This window comes from Vicugna pacos, chromosome 16, assembly GCF_048564905.1.
Source record: "Vicugna pacos chromosome 16, VicPac4, whole genome shotgun sequence".
Taxonomy (NCBI): Eukaryota; Metazoa; Chordata; class Mammalia; order Artiodactyla; family Camelidae; genus Vicugna; species Vicugna pacos.
The window spans coordinates 51606351-51626321 of NC_133002.1; the positions used below are offsets into that span (position 1 = coordinate 51606351).

The following is a 19971-nucleotide window of genomic DNA, read 5'->3' on the forward strand; positions in this document are numbered from 1 at the left end:
GTTGTCATGGCAACCGAGCCATACTCTCAGGAGGAACACCGGACCCGTGACGTGTCAGCACTTTGCTAGATGTGGAAAGTACAAAGCTCTTGGTTCTTCTTGCACCGAGCGTTAGACACCTCTCATGTCCAGCTGTGTCATCTTTGCAGCCAACCTAGCCTTCCCCCGTCTCCCAGATCTGTCCCCGTGCTACTGGTCTCACCTGCCAAAAAAGTCCTGAAAAGGATGTTGTCCCCATCTCCCCAGTGGCTGAGAGTCCAGACTCATGTGAGGATCTGGGACCAGAATCTTTATCATTTCTAAGTTTTTCCATCTGGAAAAAGGCTGTCTTTCTTTTACTAGAAAGCACACCTTCGTCCAAAGCCCACCCTGGAGGAAGGCCTAATGGCCGCAGAGATGGCTGTGGTTATTGTCAGAGGATTTGGGCATTTAGTAATTTTTTGAAACCTGTATCCCTTTTCTGCTAAAAATGCTCCCCTTTGGGATTAACGCCAAGCTGGCTTTATGTTGGCTGCGGCGGGGTCAGGAGCCGGATGAACTCACGATGCGATCAAAGTAAATGGCTTTCCAGGCTGCCAGCTTAAAAGTGGGAAATTCTCTGCGCTAAGAACACAGAGCAGACGTGAAATGGGTTGGGCTCGAGAAAGCCAAAGTAGCCTGAAGGAACCTCTGGGACCTCGAGGAACCCTGGGCATCTTACCCTTGCAGCTTCACAATGAGTTCCTAAAATCAAGGGAGCACAGTTGTTTCCTAAAAACAACTGGGAGCACAAAATGGTAACCCCACCCTCATGTCCGTCAAAAAGTAAAGAGATGCAGGCACAAATTCGTCGCTATCTTTTGGGTGCAGGTGCAGGTTTTCATGGAATCTTTTATTTGCAAATCTTGACTGCCCTCTTGTGGTCATTATTTTCTGGATCAATTGCATTTTGACTGGGATCTTTAAGCAGAAACACACCCAAGGTTTACTACTCTGGCCCGCAGAGGTAAAGTTCACATAAACGCTGCGAAACGGCACAAACAAGACCCAAATTCTATCCTTCCAGCTCTGCCTTTATAGAGGATGATTCAAGTCTCTCACATGAGAGCTGGGCCTTTGCGTGATGCTTACAGAATGTGTACCTATGCCGGAGTGTGTTTTAGAATCATGGCGTGATTTCTGGAAAACAAACAAAACCCCAACCACTTCTAGACGTCTCTTGTCTCCTGAATCTCTTCCCAAAGCCCTGTCTGGACCCAGACTTTGTAAGTCACAGATGCAAGACAGGCAGTGAAGGCTGAGAGGGATCCTGGGGTGGTCCCAGAGGGCTGCTGTGTTTATCTTAAAGGCAGAAGCACAGAATAATCTGGGAAATAACAAAATGATAGTCACATGAGGGCAGAATTCAATGAAGAAGCCACCACTGGGGAAATTCAATTGGAGCTAAATGATCACATCAGCTTCTGAAACAACAAAACCCAAACCAAAACTAGCTCCCTGGGGAAAGTTCCAGACATTTGACTCCACTGCCCTTCAGCTGCTGCAGGAAAGGTGGGCAGGACCGGGCACCTTGACCTGAAACTTTATCCTCACGGAGGTTAACAAAAACAAAAACAACAACAAAAAAATTATGATCTTTTCCCCAAAATGCTGAATACGTTTGCTCAATTATTCAATTAAAATTCTTTTCCTAAAACACCTCTAATTGACAGCAGCAAGCATTTTGAAAACGGGGCCAACTGCAATTAAATTTAGCACAAAATTTTCATAATCGTTGATTTTATCCCATCTTCACTGAGTGTTTTTAAACAGCACCAGTTTTTTGTTTTGTTTTTTAAAAAAGAGGGACCTAATTATAGCTCGATGGGACACCTGCTTCCAAGACTGGCGGCAGCTGCGCGGTTCTGGGCGGTTCTGAGCTGTTTTCCGACAGCCCCCCTCCACTGTGGGAATCGGCTGATGGGGAAGCTTGAGGGTAACGTGAATGGTGGATTTGGGGCCCACCAAAGTGGATAAGAGGATGGGTTCCGGTAGTGCTGACCTCTCCGAGGCTTCAGTTTCTCCATCTGTAAAATGGACTAAGATCCCCAATCTCCTCCGGGGTGGGGAACACTCCCTTTCTACTCAGGAGCGGCTGCCAAGGCTGCAGCATCAGAAGGAAGATTCCTCTTCAAGGAAGTGGCAGAGAGGAGCAGAGATGACACAAAGGGACTAGGAGGACCTCTCATGAATGATGGGTGTGGGGGTGGGGGGGTCCCAGTTGCCCCCAGGGGACATGGCCGAGCAGCCCAGGGCATTTGCCAACAGAGTCTTGGTCTCCAGGACGGGAGGAGGCCTTTGAGGAGGAGCTTGGGGGAGGGTGTGTGGGCATGAGGTTGGGGGAGAGGGTGTTCCCTGCCTCTGAAGTGGATGGGGGCCTTGTGTCAACAGGCCAGGGAAGCGCCAGTAAAATGTAAACAAATTCACTTACTGTGACCCCACAGGTCCCCACAGGCTGCTGGGACCTGGGGAAGTGTGGGTCACAAAAGGAACACATCCCATAAGGAATGAAATCATGGTTTTCCCCACCCTCAAAGCCATCAGTCCTGTGCCAAGCTGGCTGCCCACCCGTGCCCACCAGCTGGAGTTGTGGACAGAGCCCCTCCAGCATGTTTCTTCTCCATCAACAGAGACCAAGGGTCCCCGGGGGCTGGCCATGGACTGATTACTGACAAGTCTATTTTCAGAAAAAGCCACAAGGAGAAGATTGGTTCCTGAGCCTGCAATGCTGCTCTGAGAAGAGCTGTGAGTGAGCAGGGAAGCCCACCTCCACTGCCCAGGCCAGGGTGAACCCCCACCTTCACTGACCGGGACAGGGTGGACCCCCACCTCCACTGCCCGGGCAAGGGTGGACCCCCACCTCCACTGCCCGGGCCAGGGTGAACCCCCACCTCCACTGCCCGGGCCAGGGTGGACCCCCACCTCCACTGCCCGGGCCAGGGTGAACCCCCACCTCCACTGCCCGGGCCAGGGTGGACCCCCACCTCCACTGCCCGGGTCAGGGTGAACTTCCCGCATACAGGGGATATTTTCCTTCTCAGGGAGGATAATCTGTTTCTTGCTCTGAGACCCACAAACAAAGGCACAGGAAACATAAAAACCATGCTCAACACGAAGCGTGCTGAAAAAGGCCTGCTGCCCGGCACCTCTTGATCCTATTTTTAAGTGAACTCGGGACGGTCTCGCGGCACTGCTGTGGGCGGGCTGGTGGGGGCGCTGTTCCCCTACGAAGGGTGCGGAATGCAAACCGGGGTCTCCCAACTGGGAGGCGAGTGGTTCCTTTAAATTGGAGATGGCTTCTCAGAAAACAGTGATGCCCAGCGGCTCTTCCGCGAGGGATGGACCCCGACCTGGCGATCCCTGGGGCTGGGAAGTAGGGAGGATGCTGAGAGGAACAGCAGCAGCAAACACTTATGCAGCCAGGCTTTGCTGTAAGCACTTTTTATATTTATCCCTTTAATCCTCTGAACAACCGAGGAGGGATGTACTCTAACCAGCCCCATTTCAGAGATGGAGAAACTGAGGGGAGAGAGAGGGGCTAAGTGGCCCCAGGCCACACATCTCGGGGTTGGTGGAGCTGGGATTTGAACTCAGGCAGCCTGGCGCTTCGCCACCACCCAGTGCTGCTTCCTTGGGGGTGACAGTTGAGAGTGGCGCTGTCCAGCAGGGGGGCAAAGCGGGGACAGCCCCTCCCCGGGGCTGGAGGGACCACCATTACCTGCCAGGAGGGGACCCAGGGAGGTGAAGCCCTTGCCCTAATCCTTTTTTCTGTGTTTTCTCTAATTCCCTTTCCAGCCACATTTTTTTTTTTCACCAGCTTTTCCTACATGTTGGGAAATACAGCCCTAAAATACGTATATTATTTGTCCCTGGAGTAACAAAATTTCCCACAGTAGCAGAGACAAAACCATGTTGTACAGGCACATTGCTCCACACAGGCAAGACATGTTTGGGTTTGGGTCACAGTTAGGATCTGTGGACCCAAGGGTGAGTTCATTTCATCAGAGGAGAGGTGTCCTCTGAAAGGACAAGGTATCAGGTGATGGGTGATTTATTTGCTTTTAAGCAGGCACCGTCTCCATGTCCTGGAATGGTCAAGAGGTGTCTGCCTGCTCCGAGGACGCACAATGTTTTTACTCTGAGGGAAGAAATCGCCCAGGGGCTCAGTGTACTCAAGAGTGGCCGACTTCTGGAGACGTGTCTCCACACTGAACACATCGTGTGACAGGGTTTTAAAGAACAAACAACAGGAGGGCAGTGACAAGAGGAGTCTTGAAAGGCAGACGTTCTCACACATGACAGTTACCACACTCTGTAAGATTTGTGAAAACTCAAAGAGTATTTTTCTTCTTCCTCATTTCCAATAACTCAGGGCTGCTAACCTCTGGTGGCCCCTCCAGGGGACATATTTGTAGTGTCACATACAAGTTTTAAAGATGAGAGATGGTAAAACATTATTTAGATGTTTTCTTTAGTGCAGTGTTTTTGAGAGTCTATTATCTGTTGATGCTAGCTTAGGGAAGGGGGTGGGATTTTCCCGTGCAAATTCTCCACCCAAGTATTTGAGTGATTAAATTCCCCTCTTGGTTCCAACACGAATGTGCTGTAACAATCCCCAGCCGATTTTAATGATTAACAAAAGCAGTGCACTGAGAACACAGCTGGTGCGTGGCCCCCCAGCCAGCTCCCCCAAAGGCAGCGGTGTTGTCAGAAATGACAATCGACCAGATTTTTAAAATAATTTACATGCAAGTTGCACAGTTCCATTGGGTCGTTTGGGGGAATAGGATGGTTGATTAGGTTACGACAATTAAGTGCGTTGGGAAGAAATAGAAAAAAATGACAAAAAATGAAATGTAGTGAGTAGCATTAAGCCAGCATTAAGAACGTCAGGACGATCTGATGATTTCAGCCCGTGATGTATTTACACTACACCTTCCAGATCGACGCACACACGTGGTGTAAGAACACCGTACTGATTACATGCTAATGTGGATGTGTGCTTGGTAAGACTGAAAATGAGTCAATCTGTGATTAGAAATACATATTAACAAAAAGGAAGGTGTGCTGTCAATTTAAAGATGCACTCTTTCCGCTCGTTTGATGCTTTCAAAACAGACTTGAACTTATCTTTCATCTCTGGTAGGAGATTTCAATCTTTCCTTGGTAAAATTTTAAAGGAACCTGATCTGAAGATGGGGGAGGGCTGGGCCACTCCCTGGGTGATCAACACACAAGGTTTTCCTGGCTGGAGGGCCGTGGCCGCCTGGACGGGAGCACACAGATGAGGACAGCAGTGGGTGTGAGTTTTCAAGCCACCAGAACACACAGCACATCCTTAAGAGTGGAGCGCACGGCTTGGGGCTCAGGCTTGGCAGGGCTATAAAAACCAGGGTGGACGTTTTTGTGGAAGGAAAGACGGAGAAGGACAGAGTGGTGGAGGCACTACCTTCAAGGAGCGGACGTCACAAACCTGGAAAAGATAGGAGAGGGAGGAAATGCTGCTAGGTGAGCAGGATGCTGCTCAGGGCTCGCCAGCTGCAGGGGAGCTGGGGCCCTTGCAGGGGCAGGAACGCTTTCCCGTGTGAACAGTGTCAAGCCACACGGGGCCAAGACCCTTCCCTCTTCTTCCTCGTGGCATTTCTACGGCCAGACATGGCGTCACGTCAACAGCTCCACTACATGCGTGTGTGTTTCTTTTGCTTCTGGCCAGTCGATATGGTGGGGTGATGAGGTACTGGGGAACCGGTTAATTAAGTGTCTGCCATAGTAACAGCCAGTTACCTTGACATAGATAGCTGTTATTCCATAAATGAGCATAAAACCAAACCCTCTTACCATTAAAGCTATTTGTAACAAAATCTATTTTTTTCTCGATGATGCAGAAGGCTCTTCAGAATCTGGAAGAGCCTGAGATTACTGGTGAAACATGAACTGGTTAGCCAAGCCGAGCAGCTGGTTAACCAAGCTCTGGTTGACCGAATGCCAGGTAACCAAGTTTTCCTCTTGAGGTATATACTTCTTGTAATCTTTTAACTTCTGTCTCAAATAACCCACCACGACTGGATAACTTTACTTTTTCAAGTACTAACGTGAGAAGAGCAAGTTGAAACCATCTTAATGGAGAATTCTATACACGCAGTCACAAGTCTACAGGTTGAGACAGTGCGTGTATCAGCTCCAGGGAAAAAAATGTGAGAGAGAGGCTGATCTTCTGACCCCAAATTCCACATCCTGAAAGGGCCACAACATCCCTGAGCCTGAGCAGAGAGATCAGAGACAAGCAGATTACACTTTGTACTGGGAAGGCTGCTAAGATAGGATGCTGGTCAAACTGTGAATTTCACATCTCTTTCAGACAGGTCTGAACCGACTATCTTCTATTACATCTTATAATTATGGTCCTTTAAATCTGCAATCACAACGTCTATTTATAATGATTCTCTAAATAGGCCATCTTTTTCCAATCCCCAAAAGCTCTATTTTAGGCTAGAGATCTTAATCCATGTCAAGATTAAAGGGAACTACCAAGAGCAAGAAAAACATCCTTACTGGAATCCTGGGGTTGGAAAGAACCTCAGAGGAAGCTGAAGCGTGCCTTTCTCCTGCACTTCTCTGATAGAGTTGCCTAATCTTGGCTTGAATCCTCTAGGTTCCGAGGTCTCCGGACTGGCTGAGATGCTTTGAGATGCACCTAACATGGCTTTAGAAGGGCCCTACCTCCGACTCCTGTCTGCAATAGGTCTCCTGATTCTACGGGAAGACAAAAACCCTCCAGCAGGGACGGACACTTGCACACACTTGCCCTGCAGCTTCGCAGCCTGCCAGCAGCCACTGGAAAGTTATTCTTAGTCTTCAATGGACCCAGAAAGAACTCTAAGCTGTATTCAGGCTTGGACATAACAAATCAACCCAAATCTCCTTCCTGGAAAAAAAAAAATCAAAGGGGAGGCTTTTGAAGTGAATCAGCCTGATTCCTCTGCACACACCTGCAGGAGCTCTGCGGGAACACTTTCCGGACCACACGCCCGGATGTCGGGGTGGGAGGTGAGGAAGCAAAACCCCTCTGCTCCAAGCGAACAGGTCAACGTCAGCCGCAATTAGCCTAAACGTTAACTACCTGGTCTTCAGTGAAGTGCTGAAGACACAACAGCCGCTGAATTCACTGGGTTCCTGAGCCATGACACTCCAGGACCCCACGTGGCTGGTTTGATGCGCCGGGGGAGAAGCACAGGCAAAGCCACAGTCTTAAAGCGCTAGGAGACCTCATTTAAGAACACGAACAAAAACCATCAAGAAAACTGAAATAACCCCCCCACGAGCACCCCAGCCACAGGCTCCCAGCCTCATCTCGGGAGCTGCAGTCTTGAGTTCTCCGAAGCGTCTGTGGTCCCAAGTTCATGCCACGTCACCTATGCGAGCCGTGATCTTTTCAGCAGTGGGGCTGGATTCATGTCCCTGGAGCTGGAGATACTGGTACCTGGACAGGGAACCGACTGGCGGCCTGAGTCAGATCCCTGCTCACCTATGTTAGCTACTGGGTGAGAGCTGAGCAGACAGTCTGCTCTCCCTCCATGGTGGGAGTCGGGAACATTATCCACACGGCGCAGACAAAGTAGAAGGTCCCACGTCCCCTGTGACTACTCAGCAGAATTCTTAAGAACAAGGTTCACGTCTTAACTCTCCACCCCCGGAACAGTGCTTGACACGGAGCAGACGTGGGGTTCACCAGCTGAGATTTCCAGAGCCACCCATTTCTGTGGCCACAGAAATGTGGGAAAGGAGCTGGTCCATCTCCAAGAGCGACCATATTCATCACTAGACGGGTTCTCCCTGACTGTTCAAGGGATCTGAGCGTGTAAGGGGAGGGAGGCTGTCTCCGCCCTGGACAGCTTCCACCACCTCCCTGGGTACGTGGGCTCGGACATCCTCCCCTGCGATGTGGAGGGAAGTCATTGAAAGGTGGATTCCTCACAGGGCCTGATGTTTAGATTCTGAAGCATTTGGAGCAGGACCCAAAGTTCTTACTCAGGAAACATGAAGGTGACCCACCTTACAGGTGTGTCCGGCAAGTGCACAGTCTTTAGTTTTGCATTGGGAGGTTTCACACCAGTTTCAAAGGCTTGAGAATGATGAAAAATGGGTAGGAGCTGAAGAGCCTGAGACAGAGGGAAGTGGAGGGGAGGGGAGGGTCTTTCTGAGGGACCATAAGTAAGTTCTGAGATGCTTGAAAGAGCATGAGGTGTGGTGGGCGGGGCGTGGGAGAGGTGAGGGGGGGTGCCCAGCGGGGCGTGGGAGGGGTGTGGGGCGGGTGTGCCTGGTGGGGCGCGGGAGAGGTGGGGGGGAGGTGGGGTGGGGCCCAGGACCAGGAAATGAGAGAGAAGCCTCATCCTAGACAGGAGAGCTTGAAATTCCTTCTGTGCTTCTGTTTCCCCACAAATAAAGATGGTTTCAAGCATCCCTCCTGGTTTTAATATTCCATTACTTCATTATTCCAGGGGTCAGTAAACTTCTGTAAAGGACCAGAGAGCACATATTTTAGGCTTCATGGGCCACAGTCCCCATCACAGTGACCCAACTCTGCTCTTGTAGCACGAAGGCAACCCCGGCCAGTAAGGGACTGAAGGAACACGGGTGTGTTAATAACACTTTACGGACACTGAAATTGGAATTTCATCTAATTTTCAAGTATCGCAAATACCACCCTTCTTTGATTTCTTTTCCCCAACCACTTAAAAGTATTTAAGCCATTCTTGGCCCACAGGCCATACAAAAGCCGGTGGTTGGGTGCAATCCCCGCACTGTTTGATGTAGCTACGGTCGGGGGTGATGGGGGTCTGTCCCACCGTCACATCCACTCTACCGGCATTTCTCAAACTTAAGTGGGCACAGGAGTCAATTTGTTAAAATACAGACTCTGACCCATTCAAAGTCTAGGATGGGGTCCGAGATTCTGCATTCTGAGTAAGCTCCCAGATGCTGGCCCATGCCCCACACCTGGAGCTGCAAGGATCCAGAGTGCCAGGGTAGCCACCGCTTCCTTTTCTGGGATGCCCAGGAGTTCAGGATCCTTGGGATCGACATCTGTAGGGACCCCGCCCCTCCATCCTAATTTTTTGTAGGACAAGTTCCTTGGGAAAAACATCCTGTGTGATGTCACCCTTACTCCAGGCTTTTCTCTTCAAGGGCCTTTTAACTGCTTCTGAGGTGCCTGAGGTGGACTGAGAAGGACCCGTGTCCCTGCTGAGTTGCACTGTCTGTGTTATGTTAACGGACACCTGCTCTAACTCTTCCTTCCAGCGCCTGTCAAAGGGAAGCATCCTTGGTACCTGCTGATCCCCTGTGGGTACCAGGGCCTGGGTCCACCTGGATACCTGCTTCTAACATTTACCGTCAGGAGTGCCCTGTTTCCTCAACCAGCAACGCCCACCCACGAGGCCAGCCCCATAGACACAAACACAAGGCTTTTCATGCCATTTTGGGAATTCATTTGATGGAACAGATGACCGGAATGCACTTTCTTTTTTTTTTTTGGTTTCCTAACTGAAACCACTTCCATAAGAAAATGTAAACTGAAAACATGCTGCCCTGCTATAGCATCAGTGTGTTCACCCTCCCTTACAGACTGATAACTAATTCTGTTCAGCTGCTCTTGGAGGCTTCGCGTTTGCTCTGTGGAGTGGCAGCGTTAACCTCTGTTGACAATGAGCTAATGAACGCGTGAAAATGATTTCCGACACTAAAGGGCCTTGTCCTATTGCAGTTTGCGGTTTTGCTCCTAAGACAGAGCTGAAGCACAAAGAGTGAAATAAAATCTCTTTTTAACTGTTGTGCATTTTATAGATTTTTCCCCCCTTAACATCCACACAGTTCAGAAAGTAATTAAGTAAGGTATTTAGGCGGTGAAAAAAAAAAAAACAGAATCCATAACAGGGCAGATAGATTTTCTGTTTTGTGTCCAAAGGGCAACTGAGACGTATTCTGGTTTCCATAGTAACAGGGGCAGGCCTGATCAAATCAACAAACAGCTACAATTTATCTGAGGGTCTCCAATGAGCTATTTTTTTTTTCTCATCCGAAGACTATTCTGAGTTAGATAGTCTTCAAAGACAATGGAGGCTTTTGGAAAATCCAATTTCAACAACAGAAAACAGAAGAATCCTTGCTTATATAACCGAGAACTTAGTCTCAAATGCAGTGATTTAAATATCTTAACTGTAATAGTAATTGGATCACATTTTACTTGTTAATCAGTAACAAGGAAAATCTTCAGACATTTCCCCCGAATAAAAAAAAAAAAAAAACGATCTATAGGTGACCTTCAGGCACCTGCAGCATCGCCAGGGTGGTGCTTCTAGGAGTTTCTGAACCTCTATCATGAACCCTGCAAAGCAGCTCATTCTCATAGACTATGATTATCAATTTTATTTTGGCTTCTTTTGGTTTAGACCCTGAAAAGGGTTCTGCGTGGTCACAAACACAAGAAACTGTGAAGACACAACATCACACGTTACTTTGACAGAAGCCATCGCTAATCCAGCTTTAGGTTCCGACCAATGGACATTCTGTAGAATCTGTTCAAACAAACCTTTCAAGCAAGATATTTCAGCCATGAAAAGTTAGTGGCACCAGTTCCCAAAATGCCTGTTAAAATTAACGTAGCTCATGCGATCACAGTCCAAGGTCCCACATTCACTATAGTCTGAGACGTAAAACGACTTTGTGTCTAGAAAGGCAGGCCAGAGGTGTTCTCTGAGCCTTCACTTCCGTGGCCCTCTGACCCTCTGCTCACGACTCTTCAACTAACCAGAAGATCTCAGTAGACTTCATCAAGGCATTTGGGATTATTACTAGAAATGTATATTATTAAATTACTAGATACCCCAAATATCATCCCAGCTTTGTTACATCCCTGTCTCTAATACAATTACTCAGCCATGCAAAAAAAAAGTTTATTATCTGTGCCCAATAATGGGCTCAGAACCTTGAGGGAATCTAACCTTTTGAAATCCAAGTCTCTTGGAAAGAATTGGTTTCTAAGCCTGGGGAAAATACTGTATATTAGAAAGTCATGGGTTTTGCATTTTAGTCCTCATCTTGCAACGAACTATTTTTCTTCATTGGGAAGAATGTTCTAGACTAGCTCTGTCCAATAGAAATACAGTGTGACCTACATATGTGTGACGCTGGGGATGGGACTCAAGGAAGGAGCCTTCCTTGTCTGGTGTTCCAGGCTTCTCTCCTCTGCTGTGGGGTGGAGGTGGGAGCAGACCACAAAGTGAAGGAAAAAACAGAGAGAGAGCTCCTCCTGGCAGAGGTACCTGAAGCTTCCCCCAAACCCCAGCTTCCATCTTTGCACTTCATCACCTTAAGTAGCATGAGGCCTCTTTGGGAAGAACTTCATTATTCTCATACATCTGTATTTTTTTTAAGAGCAGAGATTGCAAGCTGGTCCCCACTGGCCGAATCCTCCATGTGTCTTAAGACAATAGATGTGTGTTTGACCTACACAAGGTTCAAGCTTTAGTTAGCTGCTAAAAGCAAAAGAAATCAGAACACGCTGTATAATAATCTGGACATTTGGCTTCTCTTGAAGAAGCAGATCTGGCAGCCGTGACCCTCCCTCGTGCATGGCCACCATCAATCGGTACTGAGTAGCCAAGGCTGCCACCTTTAGATGGGCCTGCACTCGCCAGTCCTGACTGCACCCAACTGTCCTGCCAACCCTGAGGCTGGCTGTCAGCTGCCATTTATTTACATTCTCTCATTTATGTTCCTGAAGGCATCCAGACTCAACAGCCCCCACCCTCAAGTACTTGCCATCCACATCCTCTGTAACTAAGTATCAGTGAAACAAAGCACCGTGAACATTGTTATGTTTTACATCCTTTGGGATTCATTCTATCTGGATATGACTTACGTGCTTCTTGGGGATAAAATTTTATTTGGGAGAAGGAAACAACAGCGGGCGGAAAGCAGGACCATCAGAAGCCGGTTAGTGTCAACAGTGCAGTATCTCTGCGCACACACGTGCACATACGCACCAGAGGGGAATTCCAGGGAGCCCTAGTAAGCCTGAGGAAGGGAAAGACTCCAAACGGAATTGGCCACGTACACAGGCTGAATCTGCTACTATCGGAATCCCTCGAATAGCCAACAGGCAGGGGAAAAATTGTGACTTAGAACATAAGGCAGGTGCTCAGAGAAAGAATGTTCGTTAAAGCTGACATGCCTGGTAAGTAAAGAAAAGTAGGGAGGGAGATGAGAAGAAAGAGGGAAGTGAGGAGGGGAGAGGGGGAACCGAAGGAGGGGAGACAGGAGACGAGTCTGGGATGGAAGCAAACACAGATACCCCCTGGGAGGGAGAGAAAGAGCCGGCCTTTTCGAAAGAGCTGCAGCAAAATTAAGATGCTTACTTAATTACACCCAGACGACCTCCCAGGTTAAGACCCAAATGCCCTCCTGCCACTTGGAGGAGCACAAGCCGCTCTTTCTAATGAGAAGACTGCACGGACAACCTTGCCCGGCTCCCCAGTGACAGGCAAACCAATTTCTTATGCGGGAACCAACCATGCTCACTTCTGGGATATTTCCAATCTCCATTCTCTAAACGGTAATAGACACAGAATGTCAACAGCTTGCAAAGGAAGGTGATCATGCGACATGTATGCCTTTGAATAAAGAAACAGATTAACATTTAAATTACTTTTTGCCTTTTGGCCGGGTGACTGCAAAATTCTGGCCCCTCCCAACGTTAGGTTTCTAAAAGGAAAGGCGGTTCCAGTCATTTCTGCTGGTCTCCTCACCTCGAACTTCTGCCTGAGCTCCACGTTTCCTTCTTCATCCCCTTCCGGAATGGGCACGTTGTAGTACTCCCCTTCCTCCTGGTTAAGCAGCTTGTACCTTTCAGAGACACGGGAGGGAGGGAGGGGTGAGAGCCCCGCGCCGGCAGCGCCCCGGTTCAACCCCTCCCCTCCACGCCCCAGCCCGGCTGCTTCTGCAATCCATCCACGGGGAGATTACAGCCAGACAACTTCATATTCAGCGGTCCCTTCAGACCTGAACCAGCTCGTTTTCTGAATCTCCAAATGCTCTAGTATTTTCAGACGATGAACTCTTGGCTGACACACACGTACTCGGTCTCAGGCTTCCTTACCATCCACTGGCTGGCATCTTCATCAGCTCTGAAACTCCGAAGGAGAGGGACCCCATGAAGTCGTTCCTTGTTGTTCGATCCCAGTCCCAGATTTCTACGGACAGTCGTCGGTCTTTATCTGAAGGTTTTAATTTGCTACGAAAAAACACAAACACAGACGCATACGAGGTTATCTTGACTGTGTATTTGGGGGGTGACGTCACATGCTCACGATCTGAGCTGGTGCCTCTTTTTTTTTTTTTTTAATAATGTGTTCAGTTCTCTTCCTGTGGTTCTCCATCAGCAAAGTTGCAGCCCCTTGGCAACCAAAGCTCCAGACTAGGGCTCAGCAAACTACATTCCACAGGGCACATCAGAACCACTGCCTGTTTCTATAAATAAAGTTTTACTGCAACACAGCCATGGCCATTTGTGTAGGCACATGTTGTCTGTGGCTGATCTGACTCCAGAACAGCATCGTTGTGTACCTGCAACAGAGACTGTATGACCCATAAGGTCTAAAATATTTACTATCCGGCCCTTTACAGAGCAAAGCTGGACAGCCTCTGTTCTATACACTGGACAGCTACCTTCTGGTTGTGCACAGATAAACCGCTTCCTGTGTTCTAGTCTACAAAGAGGACCACTTGCTTGAGCTCAGCTCACTCAGTGTTTTCTGACCCCTACCTTATTCATGCCATTCCCTCCTCCCTTCCCCTCCTCCCTTCTTCTCTTCTACCATCTCTACCTCTGAAGTCCCAGCACTCCTTTAAGGCCCACTTTAAATGTCACCTCCTCCAGGAAGTCTTCCCTGCTTAGAGGTAAGAATAATCTTATTTCAGTGGCAACGGCCACTTCTATGGTACTCAGTCCATATTTTAAAATTTATTATTTAAATTCTCACCTACACCCTCCTCTAACCCTCAAAAGAACCTAAGTCCATTGAGAGCTGGGACACACTCTACATTTTTATATCACCTGTAATGTAAAAGAATTTTTTGTATAGAAGTTACTGATAATAATTGGTGGCCTGCATTGTGTAACTTCCTGGTAAAACAAGTCTCTATCCACGAAACGGGGGTGACAACAGCTCCCTCTCTAGCTGGAGTGGGAGAGGGCTTAGGAATGAAGCAATATTTAAAGACGTTTGTAACAAGCGCACATCATCATCTCTAACAATGTGGAGGGAGGAAATCCAGCCAGGAGAGAGGACACACTTACAATGTAAAGGATTCATTCCACTGGGGGTTTAGCGTCGAGCGGATGGTTTTGGTTTTTTGTTTGCTTTCATTCTTGGGATCAGGAATAAGTTTCAGCTTCACATAAGGATCTGAAAGCCCATTTGGATCCATAGGGATTAGATTTTTTGCATCTCGTACTGTGGAGAGAGAAAGAAGAAAGATCAAATGTTACAGAAAGAGAACAGACTGTATTGCCCAGTGTCCTGCGTCAGGACCAAAATGGATGAGAGACATCAAGATGGTGTTTGAGGGAGAGGACGTGAGGACCAAAAGCCTCTGACCCTCAACATGGGAAAAGCTGCTCATTGCCACCCTTGCCAGAGAGAAAGGTCCAGCCTGGAGACCCAGCATCCACCTGGTCCAGAAGGACCTGGGACATTTGGATGCTTGTCAGAAATGCAGACACCTGGGCTGTACCACTGCATCACTCGAGGCTCCAGAAGAAGTCATCTCTTTCCTGTGTAAAGGTCGGTGATTTCTAATCTGGCTGTACATTGGAATGGTGTGGGAGGGGGTTTAAAAATTCCAGTGCTTACAACTCAATTAGAATCTCTGGGCGGGGGGTGGCCCAAGTTTTTAAAAGTTCCCCAGGTGATTCAATTGCGCAGCAGAGGTAAGAGCCATTGGCGCTCACAGCTGGAAGGCAGGCTGTGCTCCGCGGGTGCCCTATGGTCGTGCTCCGCCAAGGGAGGGGGGCCCGCGTCCGAGCAGCACCTGGAGCGTCACCTGGGTGCTCAGGAGACACGCAGAATTACACTCAGAATCCTCAAGGTCACAAGACCCCCCCCACGTGACACTAATGCACATTCTATCTTGAGAAGTGCTCGTATGCAAACCCACAATAATTAGGAGGAAAGGCCGCTTCACCCACAGAGATGCAGCTGGCAGAGGCTTAGGACAGTGGGAGCTGAAGCCACTGTGTGTCAGTGAAGCCCCCATCTACCACTCTGAGGAGAAGGGACAAAGGCCTGAGTCTGCACACCCCAGAGGTCTTCCTCACCATCTTCCAGTGGCGTCTTCCCAACATGGCTGAAATTTCCCATCCTCAGGGCCCCTAGTTAGCCAGACACCCTCAGTACACATCTAACCAGGACCAGGCTCTGTAGCCTAGTGGCTTATACAGTGTGGCTCCTGGACAAGCAGCATCACCAACTGAGTCAGAACTCGGGGGCGGGGGTGTCGAGTGACCTGTGTTTCCCAAACCTCCAGCTGATTCTGATGAAAAGTTGGCGAACCACTACTCTAGCCTAAGTTTCGCTGCTAAATTCAGGATTTTAAAGAATTTTTTTTAAAAAGGTGCTAGAGTTGGCAGTGGACAGGGACAGAGGAGGAGATGGAAGGATGCTAAAGATACTGGATCTTTGGGCACAGCCCTGAGAGCATAAGTTCCAGATGGCTTTGTCCTTACCAGTCTGGGGACACGCTGAGTGCTGCCACCTGCTGGCCAGCAGCCTTACATCTTCCTTGCCTGGAAGCCGTATCGCAGGAAGGGGACAGGTGGGACCATATTCAAATGATCTGGGGAGAGTGGGCTGGCTCAGGGCGACTAACCACAGACAAGCCAGGCATCTGTTCCTGCTACTCCACTTATGCCTTCCAAGGATTTTTTTCCCCATAAGATGACATCTAACCTCATCCAGCTGCGTGTGGACAGAACAGAAGCCAGCATGCACGTGTGTGCTCTGCCGCTCAGCCCACCTGCTCCCGCATCCTGCCTCTATCAAGTAACCCCAAGTTCACGAGCCTCTGTTTCTCCATCTAGAAAACTGAACAGGGACATATTTCCAGTGGTCCAGGACTGTTGGGAGAATTAAATAAAATAATGTGTATAAAGTGCCTTATACTGTTGGCAGTTTGGAAAATGGTGGAAAAGAAAAAAAAAAAAAGATTGCAATGATGTGAGTGCCCACTTACTACGCCCCGGCCATGGTGTTTCTGACACACCCCACTGCCTACAATTTCAAAGTCTACAATGAGGTAGGAGGTCTCTAGGAGACCTGGCCACCTGAGAATTCCCCCAAATTCATGTAGGTTTTTAATGCGATGCAGAAAGGTCTACACTCTTAAAACAGCAACCCAAGTATCACAAACGATGAAAAATTTGAGTATAAAAATGAAGCTCTCCCACAATGGGCCAAAAGTCTCCCTCCAATTAAGCACTGGAATGAGAATCAGATACTTTTTAAAAGGCTGAAAGAGCTCCGGCACGTCTACCACAGAGGCTACGTCCCAGATAAACTAACGAGGAGCCATCAAGGCCGCCCAGAGCGCCTCCGGATGCAGAACGAATGCGGGGGCTGGCGTTTCCACCTGCAATTGATAGTCCTGGCAGCCGGCACACATCAAACAAGGCTGACCTCTTCTGAGTGGTGATGAGTTAAAATCTTGATGGGATTTAAAGCTGTGGGCTTCCGACTGAGCTATGGTCACTGAAGTTGAAAACATAAAGAGTTCTCAATTCCAGCTGTCACTGAAGTAGACCGTGGATCCAAATTTCAATTTCTTATCGCAGCGGAGAACAGCCCACCTGACGTGAGCCGGGACACCTGGATCAGGATTGGGAGCGACCAACTTCGCGTCCCACCTGCTCAGAATGTGGACTCTGGGGCCAGGCTGCCTGCGTCTGCATTCTGGCTCTGCCATTTTGTGTTTGTATAACCCTGGGCAAGATATTTAACCTCCCCGTGCCTCAGTTTCTTCATCCGGAAAACTGAGAATTATGTAAGTTCTCACATGTACAGTGCTCAGCACGGTGACAGGCACAAAGTACGCGCCCCATAATGATGAGGATCGTTGTTGTTGTTAATACAAGTTTCCGGCAGAGAACACAACCCCAGACACTTTGATGTCCAGAAACTGGACTGTCGGCTTAGGAACCGGCAGGCGAGAGCCGTGAAGAACAGTATGACGGGGAAATTTTCTCATGTGGTTTCAGCGGCGTGGTGTGAGCAACGTCTTAATCTACGGAGCAGCGCTGGAAGGTCGGACGCACAGGAGCAGGTGTGCGGGGGCTGGGAGAGGGGAAAGCTAGGAAAGAGAAAAGGAGAGCAAAACAGGTGGGGCAGTGGGTGAGACGTGCGAGGCAGGAGGGAAAGCAGGAGAATGTGATGAAGACGTGGCGCCAGAGGGCAGTGAGGATGCTGCCTGGCCTTGGCGCCTCGGGGCTCATGGCACTGGGGTGGGGGTTCCCCACCTCAGCTGTGCCCTGGAAACACCCGGGATGTTTTTGTCAAATACTGATGCCTGGGTCCTGCCTGCAGAGAGCCCGATTTAATGGGTCCAGGCTGAGGCCCAGGTATCAGCATCGCCCAAGCTTCCCAGGGAAGTCCTGGCGGTCGTTCTCAAAGTGTGGTCCCTGGGCCAGCATCACCTGAGGCATCATTTGCATCATTCAAGGACTCAGACTAGCATTTACTTTAACAAAAAACTGTACTGGCTTTTTAACACTCTATATTTTAAAACGTATTACTCGAAATTTATCACTATGGTAAGTGGAAAACCAAGACTGTCTGTCATAAATAGAAAGCACCCATACAAATAAATATGATGAAAATCCAAGTGTCCCTAATTTCTCCGTGGCCTGAGGCCTGCTGTCTCTCAGTTACAGAGGGGAAATTAACAGGTGAGAGGGTGTTAAGGATATTCCAGCGCCAGATGGAGTCTTTCTCCCGGTTACAACCAAGACTGAAAGAAAATTGAAACGGTAATCATTTTCTCACCATGTAATTTAATGCTTCTTAATGTCAGTTGAGCATCTTCAGAAATCGTCCCAAGTATGACCAAAAGTCAGAGCCCCTCACAGGCCCTGTGTCCAGGATGTGGAGTATTTCACAGCCCAAGAGCACCAGCAGATCCAAGAACTGACCAGCACAAGTCCCACGACTCATTTCCTGCCTCTCGTCTTCTACAAGAACCAGGATGTTTTGACCCCCAGAATTAAGACAGAAAAAAAAAATCATGCTCCCTTGATAAATTATTGAGAATGAGAGTTTTGGGTGGGGGTAAAGCTCTAACGTGCCAACTCCAGTTGGAAAGGTGGATGGTCTCTGCACACTGCAGTAGAGAAGCAGCCAGTCTCCCCTATAAACTCAGTGACACGACACTAATTGTGCTCCCCAGGGTCCGGCAGGCCAGCCCAGAGCCCCGTGGGGGACCGCACGCGGCAGGCGTGCTTCTCCCTCCCCATCTCGTTCGTCAGTTCCCCAGCCCCTGTGAGAAAAACACACTTGCTAAAGAAATACACCTGCTCCATGGCATTGGCCATTTCAGAACGGAGGTCTACTCTGTCACTGCCGAACTCGAACAGAGACAGAGAACGCTAATTCCGTCACCATCGTTTGACTTGAAATGATCAACTGTGAAGCCCAGCACTGAGAAAAACCAACCCGGGGCTGAAAGACTATAGAATTTCCTGATAATGTAAAGATACCATCTCTGGACAAAGTCCATTCAGATAAAACTATGGAGACTGAGAAATACCGGCCTGGTGCCCCAGAGACACCTGACATAGGTGGCTAGGTGAGCCCGGCACATGTGAGTTTTGAGTAAGCGTTTAGGCCTGTGCGCTGTCTCAGCGTGAGCTCAGAGGACTGGGCAGCCCTAGCCGGGCTGGGGAATCTAAATCGAAGGTGTAGATGGAATAGCCAACACTTAGGAATGAAGTCAGGGGTTTGGCCCAGGGCCTGCTCGATGGAGGGGAAGCAGAGGTGTGGATGCAGGCTGGCGGGCAGGAAGCAGCGACCGCCACGCTTTCTCAGGGAGAGGCAAGCGATAGCCGCAAAGACTTGCCGCCGAGTGACTGTCTAATGGGCACGGGAGGACGCACGGTGACTGTCAGGCCCACTCTGCTTGGGCACAGGCTGCAGATGGTGGCCGACTTCTTAGGGGCAGGATAACTGAGTGGCCAGGAGCATGGGCAGCTGGGTTCAAATTCTTGCTCTCGTGCTAATTAGCTGTATGATTTTGGACAAGTTACCGCACTTCTCAGTTTGTTCATCTGCAAAATAAGAGCAATAAAAAGTGCCCGTCTCATAGGGTTGCTGGGAAGATTCAATGAGGGAATACACACAAAGCACTTTGAAGAGGGCCCAGAGCAAATGAAGTGTCATGGGAGCACCTGCCGTTGTCACTCACGGTCATGCTAAAAAGTGTTTGCTGTCTTTCTCATCATCGTTGTCACCACGAGCACCATCATCCAGTCCTCCTGTCTGGTCCAGGAGGCAGGGTGTTTCCTCTGGGTGAAGAAACCAAGTATGCTAAAGGGCCACGTTCGCACAGGATTGGAATACCTAGCCCTCAGGGCTAAGCCAGAGTTCAACAGTCAGCTCCCAGCTGTTCCAAAATAGTTTGAGATTAAAATAACAAAACAGTTGGGTGCAATCCGGGATCCGTTCAGAGAATGGTCCAGATTGTCTCTTGATCCCAAGAAAATATGGAGTATAACTTACCAAGTGTAATAATGACCCGTAAGCTCATCATCTAACATGAAAGCCAACACCGCTGGACACACCTACCGTCCCCCCGCCCCTGCAACCCCACCTGCCTGCCTCCTGGGGATTGTTAACCTCACGCTGGGAT

The 19971-nt window shown here is 49.0% G+C and overlaps 1 protein-coding gene across 2 annotated transcripts in view; it reads right to left on the reverse strand.

The window, feature by feature from the left end:
- The window catches only part of PRKCA (protein kinase C alpha), a 358338-nt gene that overhangs the window by 56414 nt on the left and 281953 nt on the right, over positions 1-19971 (reverse strand). For both annotated transcript variants that reach the window (XM_015235211.3, XM_072939443.1), the window contains 3 exons: positions 14375-14531; positions 13175-13309; positions 12825-12921 (listed from right to left, as the gene is read on the reverse strand). In XM_015235211.3, coding sequence (XP_015090697.1) covers positions 12825-12921; positions 13175-13309; positions 14375-14531 — 389 coding nt within the window. The remainder of the gene's footprint in view (positions 1-12824; positions 12922-13174; positions 13310-14374; positions 14532-19971) is intronic.